The sequence below is a fragment of the Herpailurus yagouaroundi genome, unplaced genomic scaffold, assembly GCF_014898765.1.
Source record: "Herpailurus yagouaroundi ecotype Mexico unplaced genomic scaffold, PumYag 163, whole genome shotgun sequence".
Lineage (NCBI taxonomy): Eukaryota > Metazoa > Chordata > Mammalia > Carnivora > Felidae > Herpailurus > Herpailurus yagouaroundi.
The window spans coordinates 45,073,092-45,097,220 of NW_024412404.1; the positions used below are offsets into that span (position 1 = coordinate 45,073,092).

General features: G+C 37.9%; 1 protein-coding gene across 3 annotated transcripts in view; it reads right to left on the reverse strand.

Annotated features, from left to right (window-relative positions):
• Positions 1–3,831: 3,831 nt before the first annotated feature.
• The window catches only part of SORCS1 (sortilin related VPS10 domain containing receptor 1), a 495,821-nt gene continuing 475,523 nt past the window's right edge, over positions 3,832–24,129 (reverse strand). For 2 of the 3 annotated variants that reach the window (XM_040486379.1, XM_040486376.1), the window contains one exon: positions 3,832–4,097. In XM_040486379.1, the coding sequence (XP_040342313.1) occupies positions 4,054–4,097 (44 nt within the window). In that variant the 3' untranslated portion in view covers positions 3,832–4,053. The remainder of the gene's footprint in view (positions 4,098–24,129) is intronic. The other variant, XM_040486377.1, reaches the window with a different exon arrangement.

Sequence of the window (24,129 nt, forward strand, 5' to 3'; positions counted from 1 at the left end):
TAGTTTGGGGCTTTTGACTTTCTAGGCTTCCATATTAGTTAGCAATATCTCTGTTCATGTTCACAGGATGGCTACAGCAATATTGTTCGCTATAGTAGAGGCAATGACCACACATGGGAGTTGGACAGGCAGGTAGGGATGGAAAGAACAGGAAAACCAACCAGACAGAGTGACATAATGACTTCCTATAGCCTTTAGCAGAGAGAGCATAAGAATCAAGTGATTCTTTTCTTGAAGCTTTCTGTTTTCATGGGATGTAAAATATTTCCCAGAATTCACTTAGCCAACATGCCCCTATTTCTTGTTGGGCAGCAGTGAGTCACATGCCCTCCCTGACACTGACTGACTGAAAATGGTGGGATTATCATGAATGGCATAAAAATGATTCGTCCTCTAGAGCCACACAAGGAGTTTCCCTTCCCACCAAGCACGTTACCCAGTTTGACACAGAAGCCAAATCAGTCCTCTGTTACCAGGGAAAAAAGGAGGAAGATGGCTTCAGGGGAACTCAACCAACATTGTCGGTCCACAAGGTTAACTTAAGAAGTTAAACTGGCTGTCCATAGTCACAGGGCTATTAATTTGCAGAGCTCTGACTGCAACCCGAGTCTTTTGACTCAGGTCTCTGCTTTTTCACTGCTGAGCAGACTGTAGCCTCCAGTTGTTTTGTTCCAGGCACAAGGCAAGCATAGTCACAGAGTAGATGTGTATGGAAGGAATGGGTGAAGGCACAGAATACACTAAATAAAAACACTAACATGTTTCTCCAGAATGTGTTTGGGTTTTTTTAAACGCATTCCAGTTTTTCAACTCCCTTCTTAAAATGTGTACACAGAGCTGAAAACACTGCTGAATTTCAGTTCTTTTATTATAAAACAAAGGGCTAAACCTTATGATTTCAATGGCCTCTCAGCTTTATGTCTCCCAAGTGAAGATGTATTCTTACCTTATCCAGTAAATAAATTCTTATTCCTAATCCATAGACCTCTAAGGACCTTAATATTTATTTAAAATGCATCATTTCAAAATCATTATAAATTATTAAATAACTTGCTTTTCAAAGGGACATAGCAATATAGGAGCTTGTACCCCAGAACAGGCACACATGTTGATGTATAGAGAAAATACACATCTCATCCATGGACATTTTTTTCAGCTAATCCCATCCATACTGATTTCCCCTTGGCTTTGGGTTGACTTTCTCTATGTGTAAGAGATTTTCTAGAAGAGTGGGTAGACCTTGAGCTCTTGATAGTCACTGTCCCACCTCTACCACTAACTTGGCAAGTGGTCTTAAAAACCATGTGATCATTTATAATCTCTATTTCTTTCCTTTAGAAAGAAACTAGTTGCATCTTCCTTGTTGAATTTTGGTAATGATCATATGTGATTTTCATATGTGATAATAAATGCACAGTGCCTGACACATAGCTATCATTTATTGATAACTCTTGCTTGTTTGTTTTTTTTCAATGTTTTATTTATTTTTGAGAGGGACAGTGTGAGTGGCTGGGGGGCGGTAGAGAAAGAGGGAGACAGAGGATCTACAGCGAGCTCTGCACTGACGGCAGCGAGCCCGATGTGGGGCTCAAACTCATGAACCATGAGATCATGACCTGAGCTGAAGTTGGTGCTTAACCGACTGAGCCACCCAGGTGACCCAACTCTTGTTTTTAATAATATGTTGCACCATTTCCATCTATAATTTGTTTTATTCCTTAGTAACTTAGTTTTACCTGTTAATCATGTCTTATTGGACCATCTCTAAGAGCTTAGGAGGCAAGAAAAACAACAAATTATTTCTTTACTATGTTTACTCTTCAGATTTCTCAATGCATAGTAATTAATAATATATATCAAGTGAATCTATCTATGTATCTATCTATCATCTATCATCAATCTATCTGAATATAGTGCTTGCTGTGGACATTCCATAAAGAAATGTTGAATAAGTAACATTGAAACTCAAAAGTCTTATGATTTGGTGGTCCTAAAATAATAGACTTTGACTTCCTGTGAATCTGATAAATTGTATAGAAAGCCCTGAAAATAATTTATTTTTTTCTCTTAAAGCCAAAATAGGGATAAATAAGCAAAATAACATGAAGTATTTTCTCAATCTGCGAAGACTGAGGTTAGCTAGTATAACTTCAAAGAGGTTAGCTAGTATAACCCCTCATGAAGTATTGGACAGGAAAGGAAACTATCAGATTTAGCCAAGGTATTTGAAATTAAGTCTGGTGTGAAGTAAGGTGAAGTGCATTAATCCGGTTAAGTCTTCTCTCATTTTATGCTGGAAGAATAAAAATTATTTTTATCAAAACCATCCTTTGATGTTGTTGCTGATGTCAGTTCAATTGCCCTCTCAAAGCAGAAGTTCAGAGCAGGGGCCCAGAAGTTTGTATTTCCCATTCAATTATCTCCAAGGAAGATATATGAAGCATATATTTGCATGAGTCTGAAACACCAGCCTAAGGGAAAGAAACTGAAGCCTATCTGCTTGTGAACAATGGGCTTCATTTCATGCTTTGTTCTAGCGGGCAATGGACTTTATTCAATCACTGAGGAACAGTAGCTAATTTTCCCTTCTAGTCCCCAGGGCACACTTGGTATTAAATGAAAGCAGTAAACTGGCATATGGAAAACATTCAATAAATGGTGGATAACGTCTTATCTAACCTTTGGATCAGTCCTATTGAAGTAGGCTTTATTATTCTCATTTTGTAGATAATGAAATGGAAGCTCAGATACATTATATACATTTGGCATCCAACAGCCCTAGATTTGAATCACAGTTCTGCCAAATTCTAACCCTGTATCCTTGGGCAAAGTCTGTCCTATCTTTACTAAGCCATAAGAAGTCCATTTCCCCCTCCAACAGACAGTCGACTTCAATGGAAGTCATATTTTGTGGACCTTGCACATCTATCACCTGAACTTTACTTGGGGTTGTACAGACTGGGTACAGACCTGCACTGTGCTCTCTGCGGATTTACCCCCGTCACATCAGGATGCACACCCTTGCTCTTACATTGTTAGTGCTGAGGGAACTCAGAGCTTATTGTTCTGCTTATGCAAAGCTTAAACTTATGAGCTAGGGAATTGTTTCAGCTTTTCATAAATTATTTGTCTTTTTGATAAAATTTCATTTGATAATTCATTAAAAAATGACGAAAGGCCATCACTACAGGGCACCTTGGGTAGATCAGAGCCTAATATCACAGAAACCTTTCCCCAATCTTTTTAGATCATCAAGCTAAATAATGGATCTGAAGTTTCCCGATGCCTTTTCTGCCATGAGGTTTAAATTAGATGTGGTCTCCCTTGGGTACCATTCAAAAGAGTTCTAATGACAGTGTAAAAATATTGAAAGAAGCTAAACGAGATTCTTTTATTTAAATATACATAACTATATATGTACTAACTTCACTTGATTGAAATGAAAAGGAAAGAGCTAACTTCAGTATTAATATCATTCCTTCATTGCTCGACTTTATATACAAATGCCAATAATTCTGAGGTTTTGCAAGATGGATATTTATAATTACTGCAGATTTCATTAGCTAAAAAGCCAGAATTAGAAGGTAAAAATTAGATTTTAATGAACAATTCTTTGGAAGGATGTCATGAATTGGTATCTGGAGGATATAAGCACAACTTAAAAATCAAGCAGATTAAGTGAGTGTGAGTCCAGAAAGGACTGGATAGAATAAAGATTAAAATAACTTCAAAGACAGGTCCCTGTTGAACCACTTTTCCCACCCCCTGAGGAAAATGACATAGTATGCAAAGAAATAAGGAAGAATATGAAATGCATGCTTTAAAAGGTAATTTGTGTTTTAAGGCTTCATATTTGATGGGGAAATTTTCAGTTGACAATTTTTACAGTTGTGATTTAACACAGCAAATTAAAGGCTTTGGCAGCAAATAAATAGATTCACAATGATTGCTGCTGAAACTCAATGGCCTTCCACAGGATATTGTTCAAACTCTGCCTTGTCAGACCTCATGAATCCAGCAGCATCTCGGGCGAGGTTAATGATCAAAATAAATTTAGGGTATGGGTTTTCCAATCCAGCCTGGGAGGAGATCTTCTGCTGAGGATGATAGAAATAATAACAAGTAATATTATTACCATAGCCAAATGCACAGAGCAGTTTTCTATGCCATGCACAGTGCGAACATTTTATATACCTAAAACACGTTTACTTGAAGGTATGATTTAACAAGGAGATCGAAGAGACAAAAATAAGGAGAACTTTTGCCTTGCAGTCTTGGTTTATTTCTGTTAAGTAGTGTGTATTGGAAAACAGTTTCATATCAGGTAGACTTATAATGGCATTTATATTTTTAAAATAATAAAGTGTTTTTAAAAATTTTCTTTAATGTTTATTTATTTTTGAGAGAGACAGAGCATGAGTGGGGGAGGGGCAGAAGGAGAGGGAGACACAGAATCTGAAGCAGGCGCCAGGCTCCGAGCTGTCAGCACAGAGCCTGATGTGCTGCTCAAACTCACAAACCATGAGATCATGACCTGAGCCAAAGTCGGATACTCAGCCGACTGAGCCACACAGGCACCCCAAGTTTTTTTTAATATAAGAAAAGGGAATAGAACCACTTTTATTTATATAATGGTATTCATTACACATGAACACTTTATTCTGGGAGCCAACACTTACTTACAAGAAGTTATGGAATCACTATGACCGCCTAACAGTATTGTGCTTGGCAATAGATTACAGCAAGTGTGTGTTACTCCGGCAGAGGACTGAGAATTATAATTCAGTCTGGGTAGTGGGCCAGTAATTCTCAGCTCACATCCATGGCCATTCGTAATCTCCTTCCCTTTTGCTAAAATATATCTTCTTTTCTGTGGTCTCATTCTGAAATATCTCTATCTCCTATGATTTTTATTTTATAAACGAAGCAAGGAAAGGAGATTCTTTATGGCTCTTTGATTGTTCACAATTCTATTGTGGGGCACTAATAGCAAATCATTTCAAAAACTGACCTTGCTCACTTGTTTGAAATATTTTGGCCCTTCTGGAAACTTCATGTTAGTTTGGTGTTGTTATTGTTTTTGTGAAATCATGTGTGTGTTTGTGTGTGTGTGTGTGTGCATGCTTGCTCCTGTGATGATTAGGGAATGGACTTAGAATTACAACAGGGGGAAAACAGAACACATTAGCATCCCTATTTAGCCCTCGGATGTCTTTCCACCTTCTTCTATTCCTCTGTGAATCCTCCTAATTCTAGAATACCTGGAATAACTGGGCTAGTCCTGGCATTTTCTACAATGTAGTCTCTTCTGCCACAAAATCTCTGCTTACACAGACACCTAGTACTTTCATATGTGCCTACTGAAATGTAACCTATTTGGGGGATGTGTAGGTTAAAATGTCACCATATTTGTCAAGTTACCCATTAACTGCTAGTCAAAGCTTCCATTCTAATACCAAAAACCTTTAGAAACATCCTATGGAACTCATCTCTGTATTATGATGCTTTGCTAGTCACACACTTCCTCTTACTAACTAAAAGAACCTTGAAGACAGCAATCCATGACTTATATATCTTTATTCTTGTCACTGCTTCTTATTTAGGGATCTGCATTTTGAACATGTTCAGTAAATGTTAGTGAATGATGTATGCCTAAAATAAAATTGAAGTCCTATAGAATTTCATCCTTCAAGACTCCATTACAACTTTTTTTTCCTTTTTTAAGTGTTTATGTATTTATTTTGAGAGAGAGAGAGAGAGAGAGAGAGAGAGCAAGCATGGGGGAGGGGTAGAGAGAGAGGGAGACAGCCCAAGCTGGCTCCGTGCTGTCTACACAGAGCCCAATGTGGGGCTTGAACTCAGGAACCGTGAGATCACGACCTGAGCCAAAACCAAGAATCAGACACTTAACCGAATGAGCCACCTGGGCGCCCCCACCCCTTCCCTACAATGGTTTCTATAATTAAGAATTTTTTAATTCATTCTGCAAACCCCAGGTCAAATGCAAAAACTTTGCCATGAGAATACCTACCTCCAAATCTTAGTTCTGTTGCTAAATCTGTGTGAGTTACCTAACTTCTCCCTTCCTTGGTTTTCTCATCTGTGAAATGAACTTGGTAACAATAAAACTGATTATTAATACCAATCTTAAAGGGTCATTGGAAGCCTTAAACTTATTAATATATGTAAAGTACCTGAAAGTATGCCCACCAAGTATATGGTGCATGCTGTGCAAATAGTAACTGCATTGCTGTCTATCATATAGATGGGAGATTTCAAACTGGCAACCACAGGCTAGATCTGTCCTGCAATCATGCTGGGTTCAGCCTAGCACTGTTATTATACACAATATGTTTTAGTGTGCTTCCAACATGTAAAGGAGGATATTTTACATTAACTCCAGTTTCCTGGGTTTTCTTGGGAAATCATGGAAGGCTTGGTTAACAAGAAACCTTTATTTACTCAATGAAAATAACCAGCTGGAAGCAAATAGTCCTGCCCTGTGTAGACACCACAGGTGTTCTCCAGTGTTCTGGGCTCCACAGCTGTGTGCTGCCTCCCTGACCAGGATCCTGAATACCACCTGCCACTCCTCAAATCACACCTGATCTGGGACATGTTCAAGTTATCTAGCTGGAATGTGTAGGCACTGGATTTAAAACACTCCAAAACTTAAAAAAATAATAATTTGTGAATAAGGGACTTATGGTCACCCCTAGCAAAATGACAAGAGCTGGATGTGTAAATATTACAATTGCAATAACTATGACCTTGACTGCCTGTCCTATTCCTTGTCCATGTTTATTGAATACACATTATTTACCAGGCACTGTAATAGATGCTTTACATAAATCACTTCTGTTGCTTATGAGAAACTTGCGAGGTAGGTGTTATTAGTTTACTTATTTTACAAATGAGGGAATGGAGGCTCAGTAAAATACAGCCACTCGCCCAAGGTCAGTGATGGTGTCAGCAAGAAAACACAGGACTACTAGGCTCCAAACCCAATGCTTTTCCACCATACTAACCTACCTTCCTCTTGTCAATCTTTCCAGTTTCTCTCACACAATATTTATCTACCTCCTGAGGAAGATTGAAAAAGGATGATTTTAGCTTTACTGTATACAGGAGGAATGAAAGTACAGACTCTTAAGGAAGAGAGTGACAGAAGTGAGTCACCATTGTCCTAGGACAAATGCAGACATGGTTTCTCTATTAGGAATATTAGGAAAATTAACTCAGGAAAAAATCTTGCCCCTATCCATAGTAGAGCCTCTTCCAATTGAATCCTCTGAGGTGAGACGAAAGCCTTTAAAGATATAATTTTCCAACTGCTGATGCTCAGCCTGATTTTAGAAAATATAAAACTTCTGTTTTGAAAGCATAACAACCCCTTTCTAATGAGGCAAAGAAATAATGCATTTCCATTAACATTACAAACTGAGAAGTGTATTTCAAACCAGGGAAAACTCACTATACATATAAATAGTGAATTAGGTATCCATTATTCATTCTCATTAGGACACACAACAAATATTTTCATAATTTTACTAAGAATGATTTTTAGTTCCTTTTAATTTTTGTTTATAGTTTTATTGAGCTCCTTGGAGCTCAAATGTTTATTGTTCTGCCAGATCATTTGTAAGATTACTAAAAATTAAACTTTACGATGTCTGCTGGGGACAGAGGATCCATATTTTTACAAATCCTGACTAAATTTTCTGATTCTCCAAGAAGCAAAGTACTCAATGCAATGCTTTAGTTTCAGAATAAATTACTCAAGATGCCCTGAAATTCTGTTTTCTTTTCTTCTCTCTCTGGAAAAATAAGAAAGCAAGCTATATTGCCACAGTAATTGTATGGCAGCTCTGATATTCAGTTATCAAATCATATTTATGATAGGGATTAATTAGTAATGTTTTTCCAAAGATAACATTAAATGTAGATGAGCTGGATAATAATATTTAGGAGAAAAGAAACAAACAAACAAAACATTGAAATATTGCACGGAAATCACTTAGAGACCAATTCCTGAAAGCCTCGGAATAATCGTATCCAGACAGTTCAAGAGCTCTGGAATGCTGATGGGCATTTCACCATGACAATCACTAAATAAATTCACCCAAATTATTTACAGATAAATGAGCTTTTCGTTCAGAAACGGGAAAAACTATATATCTCAATTTTTTTAATATTTGTTCTAATTTCCAAGCTTGCTATGCTCCAAGAAGGCATAAAAGGAAGGAAAATCCTATAAGTAACATAGAGGAAGAATCCCTTTATTTCCACTTACATGACAATGAGAATTGATAGCCTTAAGCAAATAAGCAAAGAAGCTCTGGGTTCTACTGGAATTCACCTGAGTCTTACTCTGATTTTACCAACCCATTCTATAATAATTGAAAATGCCACAAAAATAATGCTCCCCCCCATAGTGTGAAATTAAGCAATTACTGTAAATAAGGAATAATCAAGTTCAACTATTTTAACAATAAATTGTCACAATGCTGTCTTTAATCCATATGTACAAAATAATTTATCATTTATATAGCACCTTCTCCCTTGAATATGTCAACACATCAATCTGGCTTTCTGTCTCCTGCAAGTTCTCAATCATCTTTACATGAGCAAACAGTAACATTCTAAGAGAAGCAAACATCCTAATATATTCAGGCTATTATTGTTCCTTGGAAAAGATCCAGAGCCTCAATAAGGCAGTGATTGGAAATGCACAAAGTATTTTAATATCCTAATTATTTTGATTTAACTTCCTCTAATAGTTTAAATTGATACTGAATTTATTTAGAACCCATTAGGTTTTTTTTTTTTCTTTTTTTCCAACAGATCATAAACACAGACTGAACTTAATCTCAAGACAAAATTAATTATTCATGCTTCAAATTGCCGATACACTTTTCCAAAAACCTGCCACCCCCTTCTGCATTCAGCCTTTTATTTTAATTCCTTTTCCATTTTAGGAAAGTAATTACTGGCAATGTATATGTCATTCTGAAGAGAAGTGAAGCTTTCTACTCACTGATCTGAACACAAAACCGATATTTGGAGCCACAAGGAGAGAAGTCATTAGGTGTCATCAATTCAGGCTTATTATTGCAGCCTACCATCATCCCCTTGAAGCTGCACTACCCTGGTGAAAAGGACAAAAGTTACAAGAACCATCTCTCCTGCATTAATAACAGGAGAATCAATTATTAAATTATCTCACACACTGCAGAAGACTCAAGGCTGTGTTTTCAATGAACACAGTACACTTCTGTATAAATTAACCCTCACCTTTTGGTTGTTTTGCTCAGTTCAAATGGCTGTTTTCAAGAGGAGTAGGTGTGTGATTCAATGGGAGCATTACATATTCAAACTTGTTAATAACCAACGTTGGCACTGCAAGTCTTTTTCACTCCTGCCTTCTCAAACATGAGTAGTTAGATATTCACAGCTACGATGAACCAGAAACCTACTAATACCACAAATGGTGCTAAGCATTTCACATGTATTAATGTCCTTCAGTTCTCGGAGAATCTTATAAGATTAAGTTCTATTAGTATCTCCATCTTACAAAGGAAAAAAAAAACAAATCTAAAAATTCAGAAAGGTGAAGTAACTTGCTCAAAACTCTACAAACAGCAAAAAACAGAGCCAGGTCTGTTTACCTTTTAACCCTGATGTGATTAACTACATCATGCCACCTCTCCACTTCGGGGACACATAAACATTTTGTTACACTTAAGCAGGGCATCCTTGTGTAGGACCCTGGTATATGCCAGGGGCTGTGAAAAATATGAAGATGGTTAAGACATGACCCCAATGCTCAAGAAACCCCTAATGCAAGAAGAAAGAAATACTTAACAAATATATATTTTGATTGTAAGGAATGAAAGTAGTCATTTTGAAGAAAATTTATTTTTTCTTTAAAATAAGAGACAGCCAATAATGTAAGTGGAAGAAAGTTGAGAGTAAGGGCATATATCATCTAGTTAGATCCTGCAGAATCTAGACCTGTGGTCCTGCTTAGCTCTGTCACTCACATCAGCATTATCCTGGCAAAATTTTTGACTCTCTTGGCCCAGATTCCTCAACTGTGAAGAGGAATTACTGGATCACAGTAAGAAAATATATCTAAAACCACACAGAAAAAGAATAAAACATGATCCAATCATGAGATGACATGATCTCTAGTTTCAGTGGTATAATTCATTTCATCTCTGTCGTCTATTGAACACTACAAGAATTACTTTAAAAAAACTGCAAAGCTGATGATTCGTTTTGTGTTGTTTTTCAGGCAAAGAGCATCTTTACTGAAGGCAAGATCTAATTTTTTTTTTTGTCTTTTTTTTTTTTTTTTTTTTTTGTCTCTCTCCAGGCTGATTTTGCTGACGTGGAGAGAGTCTGACTGACCAGTGATATTACCTACAGCCCAGGGAAGAGAAAATGATGAAGTAAAAGACAAAGAACAGGATGATTCAAACAGGCTTTTCTTTTGTTCTAGTGGAGGTAGCATTGGAGGAGTGACTCCATAGGCCGTCTGTCTTGATACGGGATGTAATCAAATTCTGTTTCCGGTCCAAATTATTCCAAACCACTGCCCTGTGGGACAGTGCTCGAGTACACAACCAGCCTATCCATGATATGATCCCAATAGAAGTGACTTTGGCATAAACTACAAGTCCTCTAAATCATTGAGTTCTCTGGCCCTTCTTCTTCCCTCCAGTGATGGACCCTTCTCTTCAATCCCCATCTACTCAAATCACAAACAGCCTCTGGTTCACTTCATGCTGTCCGTGCAGGCTTCCTTGCTCAGAGTTTGGCTATTAATTAAATTCCCTGAGGCTGACTTTTGGCACTGACACTTCATAACTGCCGTAAGTTGGGACTAGTGACTTAAAACTAACCAAAGTTTAGTACCTTCATCTCTAACAGGGGAAATATATAGTCCATTGTAAGAATTTAAATAAGCTAGTATATGTAAATATGTTTAGCACAGTGCTTGACACATAATAAGTGAACAAGAAATGGTAATTAGTGTGGCAATCTGTAATGGCCAAAGCCTGAATAAGCTCTCTCACTGTGGGAATTATACAACATGTTTTGTCTGTGCCTCTCCTTTGGTCGCTGGCATTAACTTTTTTTTTTTTTTTTTTTTTTTTTTGACACTGTGCCTTCTAGAATTCAGGTGTGGCTTTCTAATTCAATTCTGAGGATAAAATATATGAGCTATGTATTTCTGCATTCTCCAGAATATCTAATAGATTGCATTCAAATAAGAGGTGCTCAGTGATATTTTTTTTGTATGAATAAATGAATAAAAATGTGGTTCACTTGGCTCCTGGAGTATGACCAGTGGCTAAGCTTCCTCCGAATATTGTACTTGTTGGTTCTTCCACCCCCACAAGAGTCTGATATTTGGATTATCTCCCAGCCTGTGAACAGTTCCTTCCCTTTTTATATTCCACTGTGTGCACTACTCTGCCAGTATTCAATTCTCGCTCCACTGTGGCCCATTAAGAGAGGACAAAATTCATACTGGGAGTGCTCAGGCCATTAGACTCCAGGACATACAGCAAAACAGGAGTCTGGACATTTGGTTGATTGACAAGAGAATACATTAAAATTTCAAGAGTAACTTTGAGGCAAGTGTGCAAAATAATGTAGTCACCAAACATTTAAGATATTCTTTCTAGAGGGAGCAAAGCAAGCAGTCTTTTCTTGCATATAGAAGAGGCCTGTCATGCAAATCATCCTGGCTGGACGGTGAAAGCTACAAAGACTAGAATTCCTGAGAGGCTTTCTGTGAGCTTTGGGAAGTGACTTTTCTCTCTCTCTGCAGCTCAGCTTCCCTTGCAAAAAAGAAAGGTAAACCAGATGTCCTCTCAGACTCTTTCAAAATGTACAGTTGTATGAACATAAAATGTATAATGCATAGTAATGCATAACATAATAAACCAAAAATGTATGAAGAAGGAAGGGGGTGGTTAAAAATAGGGGTGCCTAACTGGCTCAGTCAGGGCAGCATGCGACTCTCGATCTGGGGTTGTGAGTTCAAGCCCCATGTTGGGTGTAGAGATTATTTAAAAATAAAATCTTGGGGCGCCTGTGTGGCTCAGTCGGTTGAGCGTCCGACTTCAGCTCAGCTCATGATCTCATGGTTTGTGGGTTCGAGCCCCATGTCAGGCTCTGTGCTGACAGCTCAGAGCCTGGAGCCTGCTTCGGATTCTGTGTCTCCTCTCTCTGCCCCTCCCCCACTTGTGCCTTGTCTCTCAAAAATAAATAAATGTAAAAAAAAAAAATTAAAAAAATAAATAAATAAAAATAAAAATAAATAAGAAAAGTATGTTCTTACTTTTTCTAACTTACAGTAAGTCTACTGTAAGTTAACTTGGTTTTTGATTAAAAAAAAGTTTAGCAAGCTAAAAAAAAATCTTTTACCTTGGAGAAACAATGTGCAGTTTTTCTTACAGGTTTTTGGATAGAGCAAGTAATGAAAAAAGGCTGATTTTTTTTTTTTAATCATTTCTGTCTCAAGGAATGTGAATTCAGGTGTAGGGATCTGAATTTAAGAAGTTCCTATTGTTTCAAATCTGGGAGCTGAAAATCCTTCGTGTGAAATGCAAATAGAAACAATCTAACAATTTTCCACAGTCACCCCAGGCCCCTTTGATGCCTAGCATCTGCCCCACCCCCTCCAACACCCACACAGATCACATATCCCTGTCTCTCCCAAGGGAGATGCTCTGGGGGGCGGGGGGGAGGAGAAGGCGGTAGAGGAAGCTATTTGCCATTCGTAACAATTTCCCAACAACCTGCAAATGTTCCAAGTTGCTTGGCAGCATGCTGCATTTAAAATTAAATTTGAAGTGCTAATTTGGCACAATTTTTTATTCATAACACCAATTCTCAACATTAATTTTGACATGTCCTTTTTTTGTGTTTTTTTGTGTGTGTGTGTGTGTTTTTTTTGTTTTGTTTTTTGTTTTTTGTTTTTTAATTCCCAACTGGAACTGAAAAATCTCTTGGCGAAAGAAGTATTTGGTAAGAAGTGTGATGATACCTCTGCTTTCTGGCTGTAGGTGAGCTGTGTTCCCTGCCCCACCTGGGTAGGTGGGAGCTATTTCTTTATCAGGCTTAGGAGCCAGCTCTTCAATGGCTTGCCATTGACTCCAGAAAGCTGATAAATGGCATTTATTTCCTACTCATGACCTAGTTTGTAAGCTCATAAATCACCAGGAACACACTGAAACTCATTTGCTGGAGCCGCATCTTGATAAACCAGAGTTAGGTACCTATGAGAGCTGAGGGGATCTGCTCAGAGATCTGGGCTCCATTCCTGAAACCCGTTAGGTTCAGGAGTCAGTCATTTCCTTCCTTAGACTTGACCATTGGAAGTGTGTGTGTGCACAGCTGTCGCCAAGGAGAGGGTTTGTTAGTGCTTGGAGCACGGAGGGAGGAAGGGCGGAGCAGAGGGTGACTGTATAATGTAATGCTAAAAGTCAGAGTTAGGTAATAAACCCTAGCTTGTGTCTTAAAGTAGTTTCCCCCACCCACAAAATGCATTTCCATATCACCTTGCCAATTGTGCTTACTGAGTTTGGAGCAAGACCAGCGTGCTGTGCAGGAAAGTAGCTTGATGGTGTCCTTTTAGCTCATAAGAAACCCTGCAAAAATGGGAGCTTTATGCTGCACACAGAGCACAGGTGGAACGTAGGTGGCTCAAACTCAGCTTTAACTCTGGGAAAAGTCAGTGCTCTTGCTCTAGGGTTAGAGAGGAAAAGAGGAATATTCCTGAAAGTCCTAGAGGCTACTAGGCCATATGTTGAACTTTACTACAAAGACTTGGATGGCCTTTAGTTACATGGAAGCAGAACATCTCTGACCTTAACTATTTTTTAAACTGGATTCTGTTTTGATTTGTAAAAAAACAACTTTACTGATTTAAAATTTAATGAAAGCTTGTATCATCTGCATTATAATATGTATACTGTAACAGAAATTATATGCAATAAAATGTACCCATTTAAGTGTATAATCAGGAGTCCAAGCTATATATTTGTGAAACTAACACCACAATTGAGATAAAAAATATCAATACCACCAACTTTATCTCCCTAGCAGCACCTCTCTGTGGATTTATATTTTAAATGGTTTTATTGTAGATAGTTTACAGTTGGAACTCCCTTTTGTCCAGTCAGAAAAACTTCTGCCTTTCAAACGGAGTTGTCTATATCATTCAAATCATGATTTTCAAATATGAATAGGATCCAATCTATAATCTTGTTTCTTATTTATCATGGCAGTGTCTGTTCTTTTTCTCTTTTCCCTTGCCTTTTATTGGATTGATTTATTCTATTCCATTCAACTTCCTCTGTTAGTTTAGTCAGTGCCTCACAGTTTGCAATATGTATCCAAAATGTAAAAATATGTAAGCCTTACAGGAATATTCTTTAATTTTCCTCCTCTTGTCCTTTGTGATAGTCTTGTCAGACATTTTTCTACATATATTATAAACCCCACAATGCATTGTTGTTGTTATTTGAAATGGTCAATTTCCTCTGAAAGACTGAAAAAAATGAGGTAAAGTGATTTTTGTATTTCCCATTGGTGGTGATCTTCATTTACTTAAATAAACCCAGGTGTCCCTCGCGTGTGACTTCCTTCCACCTGAAAAACTTTAAAAGTATCCTCCATAGTATGAATCTGCTGCCTTGAAATTCTTTCAGCATTTGTGGTCAGAAAATTACTCATTTCACTTTAATTTTTGGAGATTTTTTTTTCTTGGCTGGAGATACAATTGTAGGTTATCAGATTTTCCCCACAGACACTCGACAGATTTGCTCCACTCTCTGCTGACGTGCATATTCTATACGACACCTTCAGTGATTCTTATCCTTGTTCTGCACTTGCTCTATCCTTTTCTCCATGGTAATTCTGACCTTTGTTCCTCAGAATTTCAAATGTCTCTTAATAGCCTGGTGTCTTTATGTTATTTTTATTTCATCACTATTTTTTATCCATTTGATAATGATGTCCCTTGGTATGTTTTTCTATAACCTGTGTGTTTATAGTTTGCATCAAATACAGAAAAAAAATGGTCATTGGGGCGCCTGGGTGGCGCAGTCGGTTAAGCGTCCGACTTCAGCCAGGTCACGATCTCGCGGTCCGTGAGTTTGAGCCCCGCGTCGGGCTCTGGGCTGATGGCTCAGAGCCTGGAGCCTGTTTCCGATTCTGTGTCTCTCTCTCTGCCCCTCCCCCGTTCATGCTCTGTCTCTCTCTGTCCCAAAAATAAATGTTGAAAAAAAAATTCTTTAAAAAAAAAAGAAAAAAATGGTCATTATTTTTTCAATGCTTTTCTGCCCCTCTTCCTATTTTCGGAGACTCAAATTATATGCATGTTATACCAATTGGTATTGTTCCAAAGGTCACTGAGACAATGTTCTTCTTCCTGCAGTGTTTCTTTTTGTATCTGTGTTTCAGTTTGGATAAATGCTAGAGTTCCTTGTTGAAGTTAGATCATATTTTCTTTTGCAATCTCCCATCTTGTATTAATTCCATGCTGTGAATTTTTCAATTCAGAAAAATTATTTTTTATTTCTAGATATGCCACTGGTCCTTTTATATATCATTTTTTTTCCTCATGCTAATCTTTAAAAACATTTACATATCCATAAAAGCTACTTTGACATCCTACTGAGTTACTTCTGTTATCTCTGTCATTTCTGGATTTTTAAAAATTCAGAGTTCAGTTTTTATAGCAGCTTTAGGTTCACAGCACAACTAAGAGGAAGTCACAGAGATTTTCCATATACCTTTTGCCACTACACATGCGTGGCCTACCTCTCCATTAACATTCTGCTCCAGAGTGGTACATTTGTTACGATTGGTGAACCTATATTGACACATCATTATCACCTGAAGTCCATAGTTTATATTACAGTTCACTCTTGGTATTGTACATCTGTGGATTTAATGGCTGGCACGTATCTATCATTATAGAACCATACAGAATATTTGCATTACCCTAAAAATCCTCTTGCTCAATCTATTCATCTTCCTTACCCCGAGCCTTTTGCAACTACTGATCTTTTTATGGTCTCCATAGTTTTGCATTTTCCAGAATGTCATATAGTTACAATCATATAGGGTGTAGCCTTTTCATATTGGCTTCTTTCACTTGATAATATACCTTTAAGATTCCTTCATGTCTTTTCATGGTTTTGACAGTTCATTTCTTTTTATCACTGAGTAATATTTCATTGACTGGATGTACCATAGTTTATTTATCCATTCAACTATTGAAGGGCATCGTGGGTGCTTGCTGATTTTGACAAAGATGCAAATGCTGGTATGAACATTTTGTGCGTTTTTTTGTGCAGACATAGGTTTTTAACTCCGTTAGATAAATACCAAGGACGGTGATTGCCGAATCACATGGTAAGAGTATGTTCAGTTTTGTAAGAAACTGCCAAATTGTCTTCCAAAGTGGCTGCACCATTTTGCATCCCCATCAGCAATGAACGAAAGTTCCTGTTGCTCCACATTTCTCCAGCATTTGCTGTTGATAGCGTTCAATATTTTGGCCATTCTAATTAATGTGTAGTGAAATCTTGTTGTTTTTATTTGCATTTTCCTGTTGACATATGATGTGGAACATCTATTTAAATTTTTTTTTAATCTTTATTTTTGAGAGAGAGACAGAGTGTGAGCAGGGGAGGAGCAGACAAGAGAGGGAGACACAGAATCCAAAGCAGGCTTCAGGCTCTGAGCTGTCAAAACAGAGCCCAACATGGGGCTTGAACTTATGAACCACGAGATCATGACCTGAGTCAAAGTCGGGCACTCAACCAACTTAGCCACCCAGGCACCCCTGATGTGTAACATCTTTTTATTAACTCATTTGTCATCTGTGTATCTTCTTTGGTGAAGTGTCTGTTGAGGTCTCTGGCCCATTTTTTAATTGGGTTGTTTGCTTTCTTATACTTGAGTTTTAAGCACTCTTTTGTGTATTTTCGGATAAGAGTCCTTTATCAGATGTGTCTTTTGCAAATATTTTCTCCTATTCTGCGGCTTGTGTTTTCATTCTTCTGATATTGTCTTTCCCAGAGCACAAGTTTTTAATATTAATGTGGTGCAGCTTATCACGTTTTTAATGGATCATGTCTTTGGTATTGTATCTAAAAATTCATTGCTGTACCCAACTAGGTTTTCTTTTAAGTTATCTTCTAGGAGTTTATAGTTTTGTGTTTGCATTTAGGCCTATGTCCATTGTGAATTAATTTTTGTGGAGGGTATATGGTCTGTGTCTAGAATCATGTTTTTGCATATGGATCCAGTTGTTTAGTACCATTTTTTTTTGAAAAGGTTATCCTTACTCCATTTTCTTATTTTCTTGTCCTTGCTCCTTTGTCAAAGATGAGTTTATGTTATGACTATATTTATGACTATGGTAGGTTTCTATTCTATTTTATTGATCTATTTGCCTATTTCTTTACCAATATCACAATGTCTTGATTACTGTAGCTTTATAGTAAATCTTGAAGCCAGGACTTCCTACTTTGTTTTATCCATCAATATTGGGTTGGCCATTCTGGATCTTTTGCCTTTCCATATAAACTTTAGAATAACTTTGTCAATATTCATAAAAGAACTTGTTGAGATTTTTATTGTGATTGCTTTGAATCTATAGATCAAGTTGGTAATAACAGATATATTGATAATATTGAACATGGACTATCCCTCCATTTATTTAGTTCTTCTTTGATGAGTCTGTTTTTAATGACAGATCTTTTTCCTTGGTTGTGGAATGCCTTTACCTGCTTTTTGACGTATTTGGTACTAGCTCAATGTTGAGTGTCAAGAATTAAAGAACACTGGGCTTTGTTCTGTCAGGCAGTTAGATTACTTGTTGATGCATATGATTTATTCATGGTGTGATTTAAGCTTTTTTTTTTTTTTTTTTTTTTTTTTTTTTTGGTGGGTCTAGAGCTAGAGTAGTTCTCATTCCAGGATAAGTTCAGCCTTACTCCTATAACACGAAATTTTGGGAATTCATTCACTGCTCTGGGACTTCACAAAGGACTTTCCATTCTGTCTGTTTGAAGCCTGGATATCTCTTTACCCTCTGTGAGATTTGCCCTGTGATCACCTTACTGCTCTGTGATCCTTATTTGTTCATCTGTTTTTTTCCACCCTATAGAAGGGTAGCTTGTTACTTAGCAATTACTCAAGAGAACCCTTATGTAGATTTCTAGAATTCTTTTTTTCACATTACTCTATCTTTTCAGAGTTCTACTCACATTTCCAGAGGCCTCAGCCTCCTTCGATATTGACCTCTCTGTCTTTCATTCAGCAAGTTCCTCAGGCCCTGTTTATCTGTCCTTCCCTGCACCATGGTTCAAGAACTGTCCTTAGACATTTATCTAGGTAAATTGTACTAAATTCATTTATTTCCCTTCTCTCAGGCATTATATTCCAGCATTTCCTAGTGTCCAATGTATGAATGCAGTCAGTTAATATATTTTGCCCAGTTTTATAGTTGTTTATGGTGTTCTGTGTTTTTTTTATTTTTTTAAATATGAAATTTATTGTCAAATTGGTCTCCATACAACACCCAGTGCTCATCCCAACAGGTGCCCTCCTCAATACCCATCACCCACCCTCCCCTCCCTTCCACCCCCCATCAACCCTCAGTTTGTTCTCAGGTTTTAAGAGTCTCTTATGCTTTGGCTCCCTCCCTCTCTAACCTCTTTTTTTTTTTTCTTCCCCTCCCCCATGGTCTTCTGTTAAGTTTCTCAGGATCCACATAAGAGTGAAAACATATGATATCTGTCTTTCTCTGTATGACTTATTTCACTTAGCATAACGCTCTCCAGTTCCATCCACGTTGCTACAAAAGGCCATATTTCATTCTTTCTCATTGCCACGTAGTATTTCATTGTGTGTATAAACCACAGTCTTTATCCATTCATCAGTTGATGGACATTTAGGCTCTTTCCTATAATTTGGCTATTGTTGAAAGTGCTGCTATAAACATTGGGGTACAAGTACCCCTATGCATCAGCACTCCTGTATCCCTTGGGTAAATTCCTAGCAGTGCTATTGCTGGGCCATAGGGTAGATATATTTTTAATTTTTTGAGGAACCTCCAGAGCGGCGGCACCAGTTTGCACTCCCACCAACAGTGCAAGAGGGTTCCCATTTCTCCACATCCTCACCAGCATCTATAGTCTCCTGATTTGTTCATTTTAGCCACTCTGACTGGTGTGAGGTGGTATCTCAGTGTGGTTTTGATTTGTATTTCCCTGATGAGGAGCGACGTTGAACATCTTTTCATGTGCCTGTCGGCCATCTGGATGTCTTCTTTAGAGAAGTGTCTATTCATGTGTTCTGTGTGCATGTGTGTGCGCGCGTGTGTGTGTGTGTGTTTTAATACTCCATTATAGCCAAGAATGGAAGAAATCCCTTTACCTCCCATATTACTTTATTTATTTATTTTTTTTTAATTTTTTTTAACGTTTATTTATTTTTGGGACAGAGAGAGACAGAGCATGAACAGGGGAGGGGCAGAGAGAGAGAGGGAAACACAGAATCGGAAACAGGCTCCAGGCTCTGAGCCATCAGCCCAGAGCCCGACGCGGGGCTCGAACTCACAGACCGCGAGATCGTGACCTGGCTGAAGTCGGACGCTTAACCGACTGCGCCACCCAGGCGCCCCTCCTGTATGTACTTTAAATTTTGATAAAGTATACTGTGGTTGAGTATGTTCACAAGGTAAGGTAGTTTGAATTTTCAACTTTCTGGATCTCCTATAAACACTGAATTTTGTATTTATGTCATGCCAAGTAACTAATAAACCATAGTCTTTATCTTTTCCAAAGCCATAGAGAAATTTTGCTGCTAGGAGAGAATAAAGGGAACATTTAAGTTAATCTTTGCATGATGCCTGGATGACCTTCTATCAAATTCTTCTGTTTTATTAGGAGCTTATATTTGAACATCTGTAATGTTGTGAAACTCCATTCTCCCAGAGGAATCATATCACATGGTAAGACAGCTCTGTTACAAAGTGCCTTCTTAAGTGGGTCTAACTTCTTCCCTCTGGTACTTCCCAATATCTGACCCTTATGCCAGACCCTGGAATCATCCATAATGTAGTATTTTTAATCATTCATATCCTACTTGCTTCCAAGTCAGATTTGAAGCAGTCTATTCAGAAGATATGCATGGCAGATATTTGATGCATGAGAATAGCTCTCAGGTCCCTTAGGCTTTAAGTGTTGCTGGTACCTCAATTATTTATCATATGAATTGGGATTAGGGCCCTTTTAAGAGACATCAGAGAGTAGAATGGTGGTTGCCAGAAGCTAGGGGGTAGGGTAAAAGGGAAAAACACAGTTTTTGTTCAGTGGGTATAGAGTTTCAGTTTTGCAAGATAAAAAAGTTATAGAAAGCTGTTACACAACTGTACTGTGGACTTAAAAATGGTTAAGATGGTAAATATTATGTTATTTTTTTTTACCAAAATTAAAAAAAAAATGACAATGGATCTATGTAATAAAGGCAGTTGAAGAAATATGCAAAAATAGAAGTCTCTTCCAAAGCTCATGAGGATGTTTTCATTCTGTAGGCATCAATGGTAGATCTTATCATTGGACATTGTCAACTTGAATTTTGTTTTAGAACTCTGTTGAGTGGGAGACAGGAAAGAAAAACGGAATTCAGACCATGGTAGGGGCTCCAAAAATGAGGCAATCAGTTAAGGCAGCTAGGTCTGCAGAACCAAAATTATAAGCCCTACTGTTGCTACTATAGTGACCAGAGACTTAAGTGTTTTTATAATGGATAAAAATCAACACCTTGACTTGAAGTCGGAAGCTGACCGAGACCCAGTTTATATTAAAAAGTTAACGTTGTTGGCGGGGAGTCAGTCAACTAGCTCTGGGATAAGTAAGCTGCACCCCAGGCTCATCCCAAAGAAAGCCTCTATGTCATCCACAAAGTGGGCTTGCCTTTAAGGCTATTAGTGTGACAAGCCTGAAGGCCACCGAATTGGGCCACTGTAATACACCATGGTTCTGCGGTCATATGGGAAGATTATGTTGTTCTGCCCATGCAGCATCCATTTCTCCCTCAACTATTCAGAGCATCTGATTTTCATTTTAATTCCCAATCTTAAAGCATGAATGATGCTAAACCTACTCCAATACTCAGCTAGACAAACAACCTTGGCCTTGTCAATCAGAGAATTTCTTCTTACTGGCCACAGAGATAGATTCAGGGATTGCACATAATCCAAGCAAGAACTCCAAAACTCAAATTTTCTGGAATTACTGAAAAAAAAATTCCTTCAGCTACAGTTAGTAAGCTAAAAGAAGATAAGGTTCTAGAAGCCATTCTAGAGACACAGAGTGAAGTAGAACCATGAGACAGGTAAATTTCAGGTGACATTTGTGAGCCTCTCTATTTGGCTGGCCCAAGTCCAAGGGTTCAAAATTCCCTTTTGTGCCTAAGTCAGTTTGCGCTGGTATTCTGTCATTTATAACAAAAAGTGATCTGAAAACAGTACCATACCAAGGTAAATTATTCCACGGATCTTTATCCTCATAGATATATACCTATACCTCATGCCTCAACTGGTTTGTAAATGCCCAGAGCTCCAACAGAAGGACTTGTTCTCCTCTGTTATTTATCATAATGCATATATAATCCCTGGAACATGATAGATACTCAATAAGTAATTGGTGATTAAGCTCTTTTTTCCCCTCACCATCCTCAGGTTAATTGCATTATTCCTGAGTTTGAAAGCTCAAGGTTTTAAGGGGAGTGCATTCTACTAGTAGTGTCTAGGTATTTTATTTATTTGTTTCTTTGATTTCTGTTTGTTTACTTTCTCATGAAAGTGAAACTCTAAGTGTGTGTTTTTAGAAGATGTTTTAGAAGTTGTTTTTGTTTTGTATCAAAACCAACTCCAGGGTGCTGGGGGGCTCAGTCAGTGAAGTGCCAGACTTCAGCTCAGGTCATGGTCTCACGGTTCGTGGGTTCAAGCCCCATATCGGGCTCTGTGCTGATAACTCTGAGCCTGAAGCCTACTTTGGGCTGTGTCTCCCTCTCTCTCTGCCCCTCCCCCACTCATGCTCTGTTACTCTCTGTCTCACAAAAATGAATAAACATTAAAAAAAAAAACCCCACAATTCCCCCCCCCCCCAAGGAAAAACAAGCAAACAAACACAAGAATAAAATCAATCTCTTTGGACATCTCTGTATCTTGGTACACTTTCTCTCTGTCAAAACCTCAGATCATATGTTCTAGAACTTCTATTATAGACATGACCTAAACACTGTGTTCAGTATTAAGAATTCAAGGAATCCTAACCATGAGTATACAAAGTCTGGTAATTACCTTTTAACTGTGCTGCATGTTTCCATTAAATGCTTTGAATATTTGAGATAACATGCTTTACTTTCTTATATCTCTAGGAATAAGTAGGAGGTGATAGATTGATATTTTAATGTCAAAAGGAAAGAGTAGATTGCCTAGGGCATAACTTGAATCTATCTATTGGCTGTGATGGGTGAAAGAAAGAAAGAAAGAAAGAGAGAAAGAAAGAAAGAAAAGAAAGAAAAGAAAAGAAAAGAAAAGAAAAAGAAGGAAGGAAGGAAGGAAGGAAGGAAGGAAGGAAGGAAGGAAGGAAAGAAGGAAGGGAAAGAAAGATTACAAAAGACATGGTGGTTGTCTTAAGTAGTGAAGTGATTTAAGCAATATCATGGTGGGGGAAGGCAGGAAGGGTATGTCTGGTCCTATTCTATTCTGGTGATGGGATTGGGAGTGTTAAATTGTAAGCTGCTAGGGTTTGAATCATCACTGATTAGCTGTATCACTTTGAGTGAAGTATGTCACCTCTCTGTCACTTTGTATCCTCATATGTAAAATACATTCATAATAGAATCTACCTCACTGGATTATTATGAGTATCAAGTAAGCCACTACATATAAAACTTCTAAAACAGTGCACAAAGTAGGCTTTCAATAAATGTAAGCTTTACGTTGTGGAGGAATGTAAGGATGAGTAAAGGCTCTTTGTACAGGGCAAGAAAATCCTCCTGAATGAAAGATGAATAAAACAAGGAAAGCAAACAAACAAAAACAAAAAAAAAAAACCCATTCTCTCATTTCCTCCAAATCATTCATTCCTTTTTTCCCTCACTGTGTGGAGAAAGGAAAGTTCTAAAACCTAATGAGCAAGAGATGTGTTTATGTGGGTAACTTCTACATACATCTTCCCTAGTTGCTAAGAACTTCAATGCTGATGCCCCACATTGGGGAAAATAATTTCATGTCTATCCTGATGTGCCAAGTTTATCTTCTCTGTTGATATCTTAAAAGAATGGTAAAAGTCAATACTGATGGAAACTGTATACATTTTTCTCATTGCTTGGCTAGTAAAATGCTACTCACAAGAGGGTAGAGTAAGTTGGATTCTTTTAACTTGAGTGTGAGGGACTAGTGGGACACGTATGAAAATAGGCAACCCCTTTAGGCAGAAGAGTACCTTCATCAGTGCCAGCTCCATGGTGCCAACATACTAGGAAAAAGCCTATGTGTACAAATTGGTCATTGAGTGGATGTGACTGCCGGTTGACCAGTAAGCCAACTGTGCCACTCTGGAACTTTACTCACTCATAAGAACTGACTGAAAATTTATAGAGGGTGTGTGTGTGTGGGGGGGGGGGCTTTGCTGTTCAGCCTCCAACTCGCCACTAAGGAGTCAATCTCTGCCCTTTTCAGAGCTGAGTCCATCAGGCCCATCAACAGTACTGCCGCTTCATTTGTCCTCAAACTTGAGCTTTGCTGCTCCAACGCTTATTTACAAAGCCAGTGTTTTCATTCCCTGTCTCTATTGTTTCCTTTTCTGTTTTACTGGGGGCAAATCACAAGAAAAAAAATAATGGAGAAAGAACTTAAAGTTTTTCCATGAGAGAGCATAGTGTAGATTAGTCGTATCCAAATTTAAGTTTAAAATGAGCCACTTTTTAATAAAAGACACACACACACACACACACACACACAGAAAAACATTTCTTCCAAGTCATTGGGATTTCAGCTCATATCTCAACATGAGAATC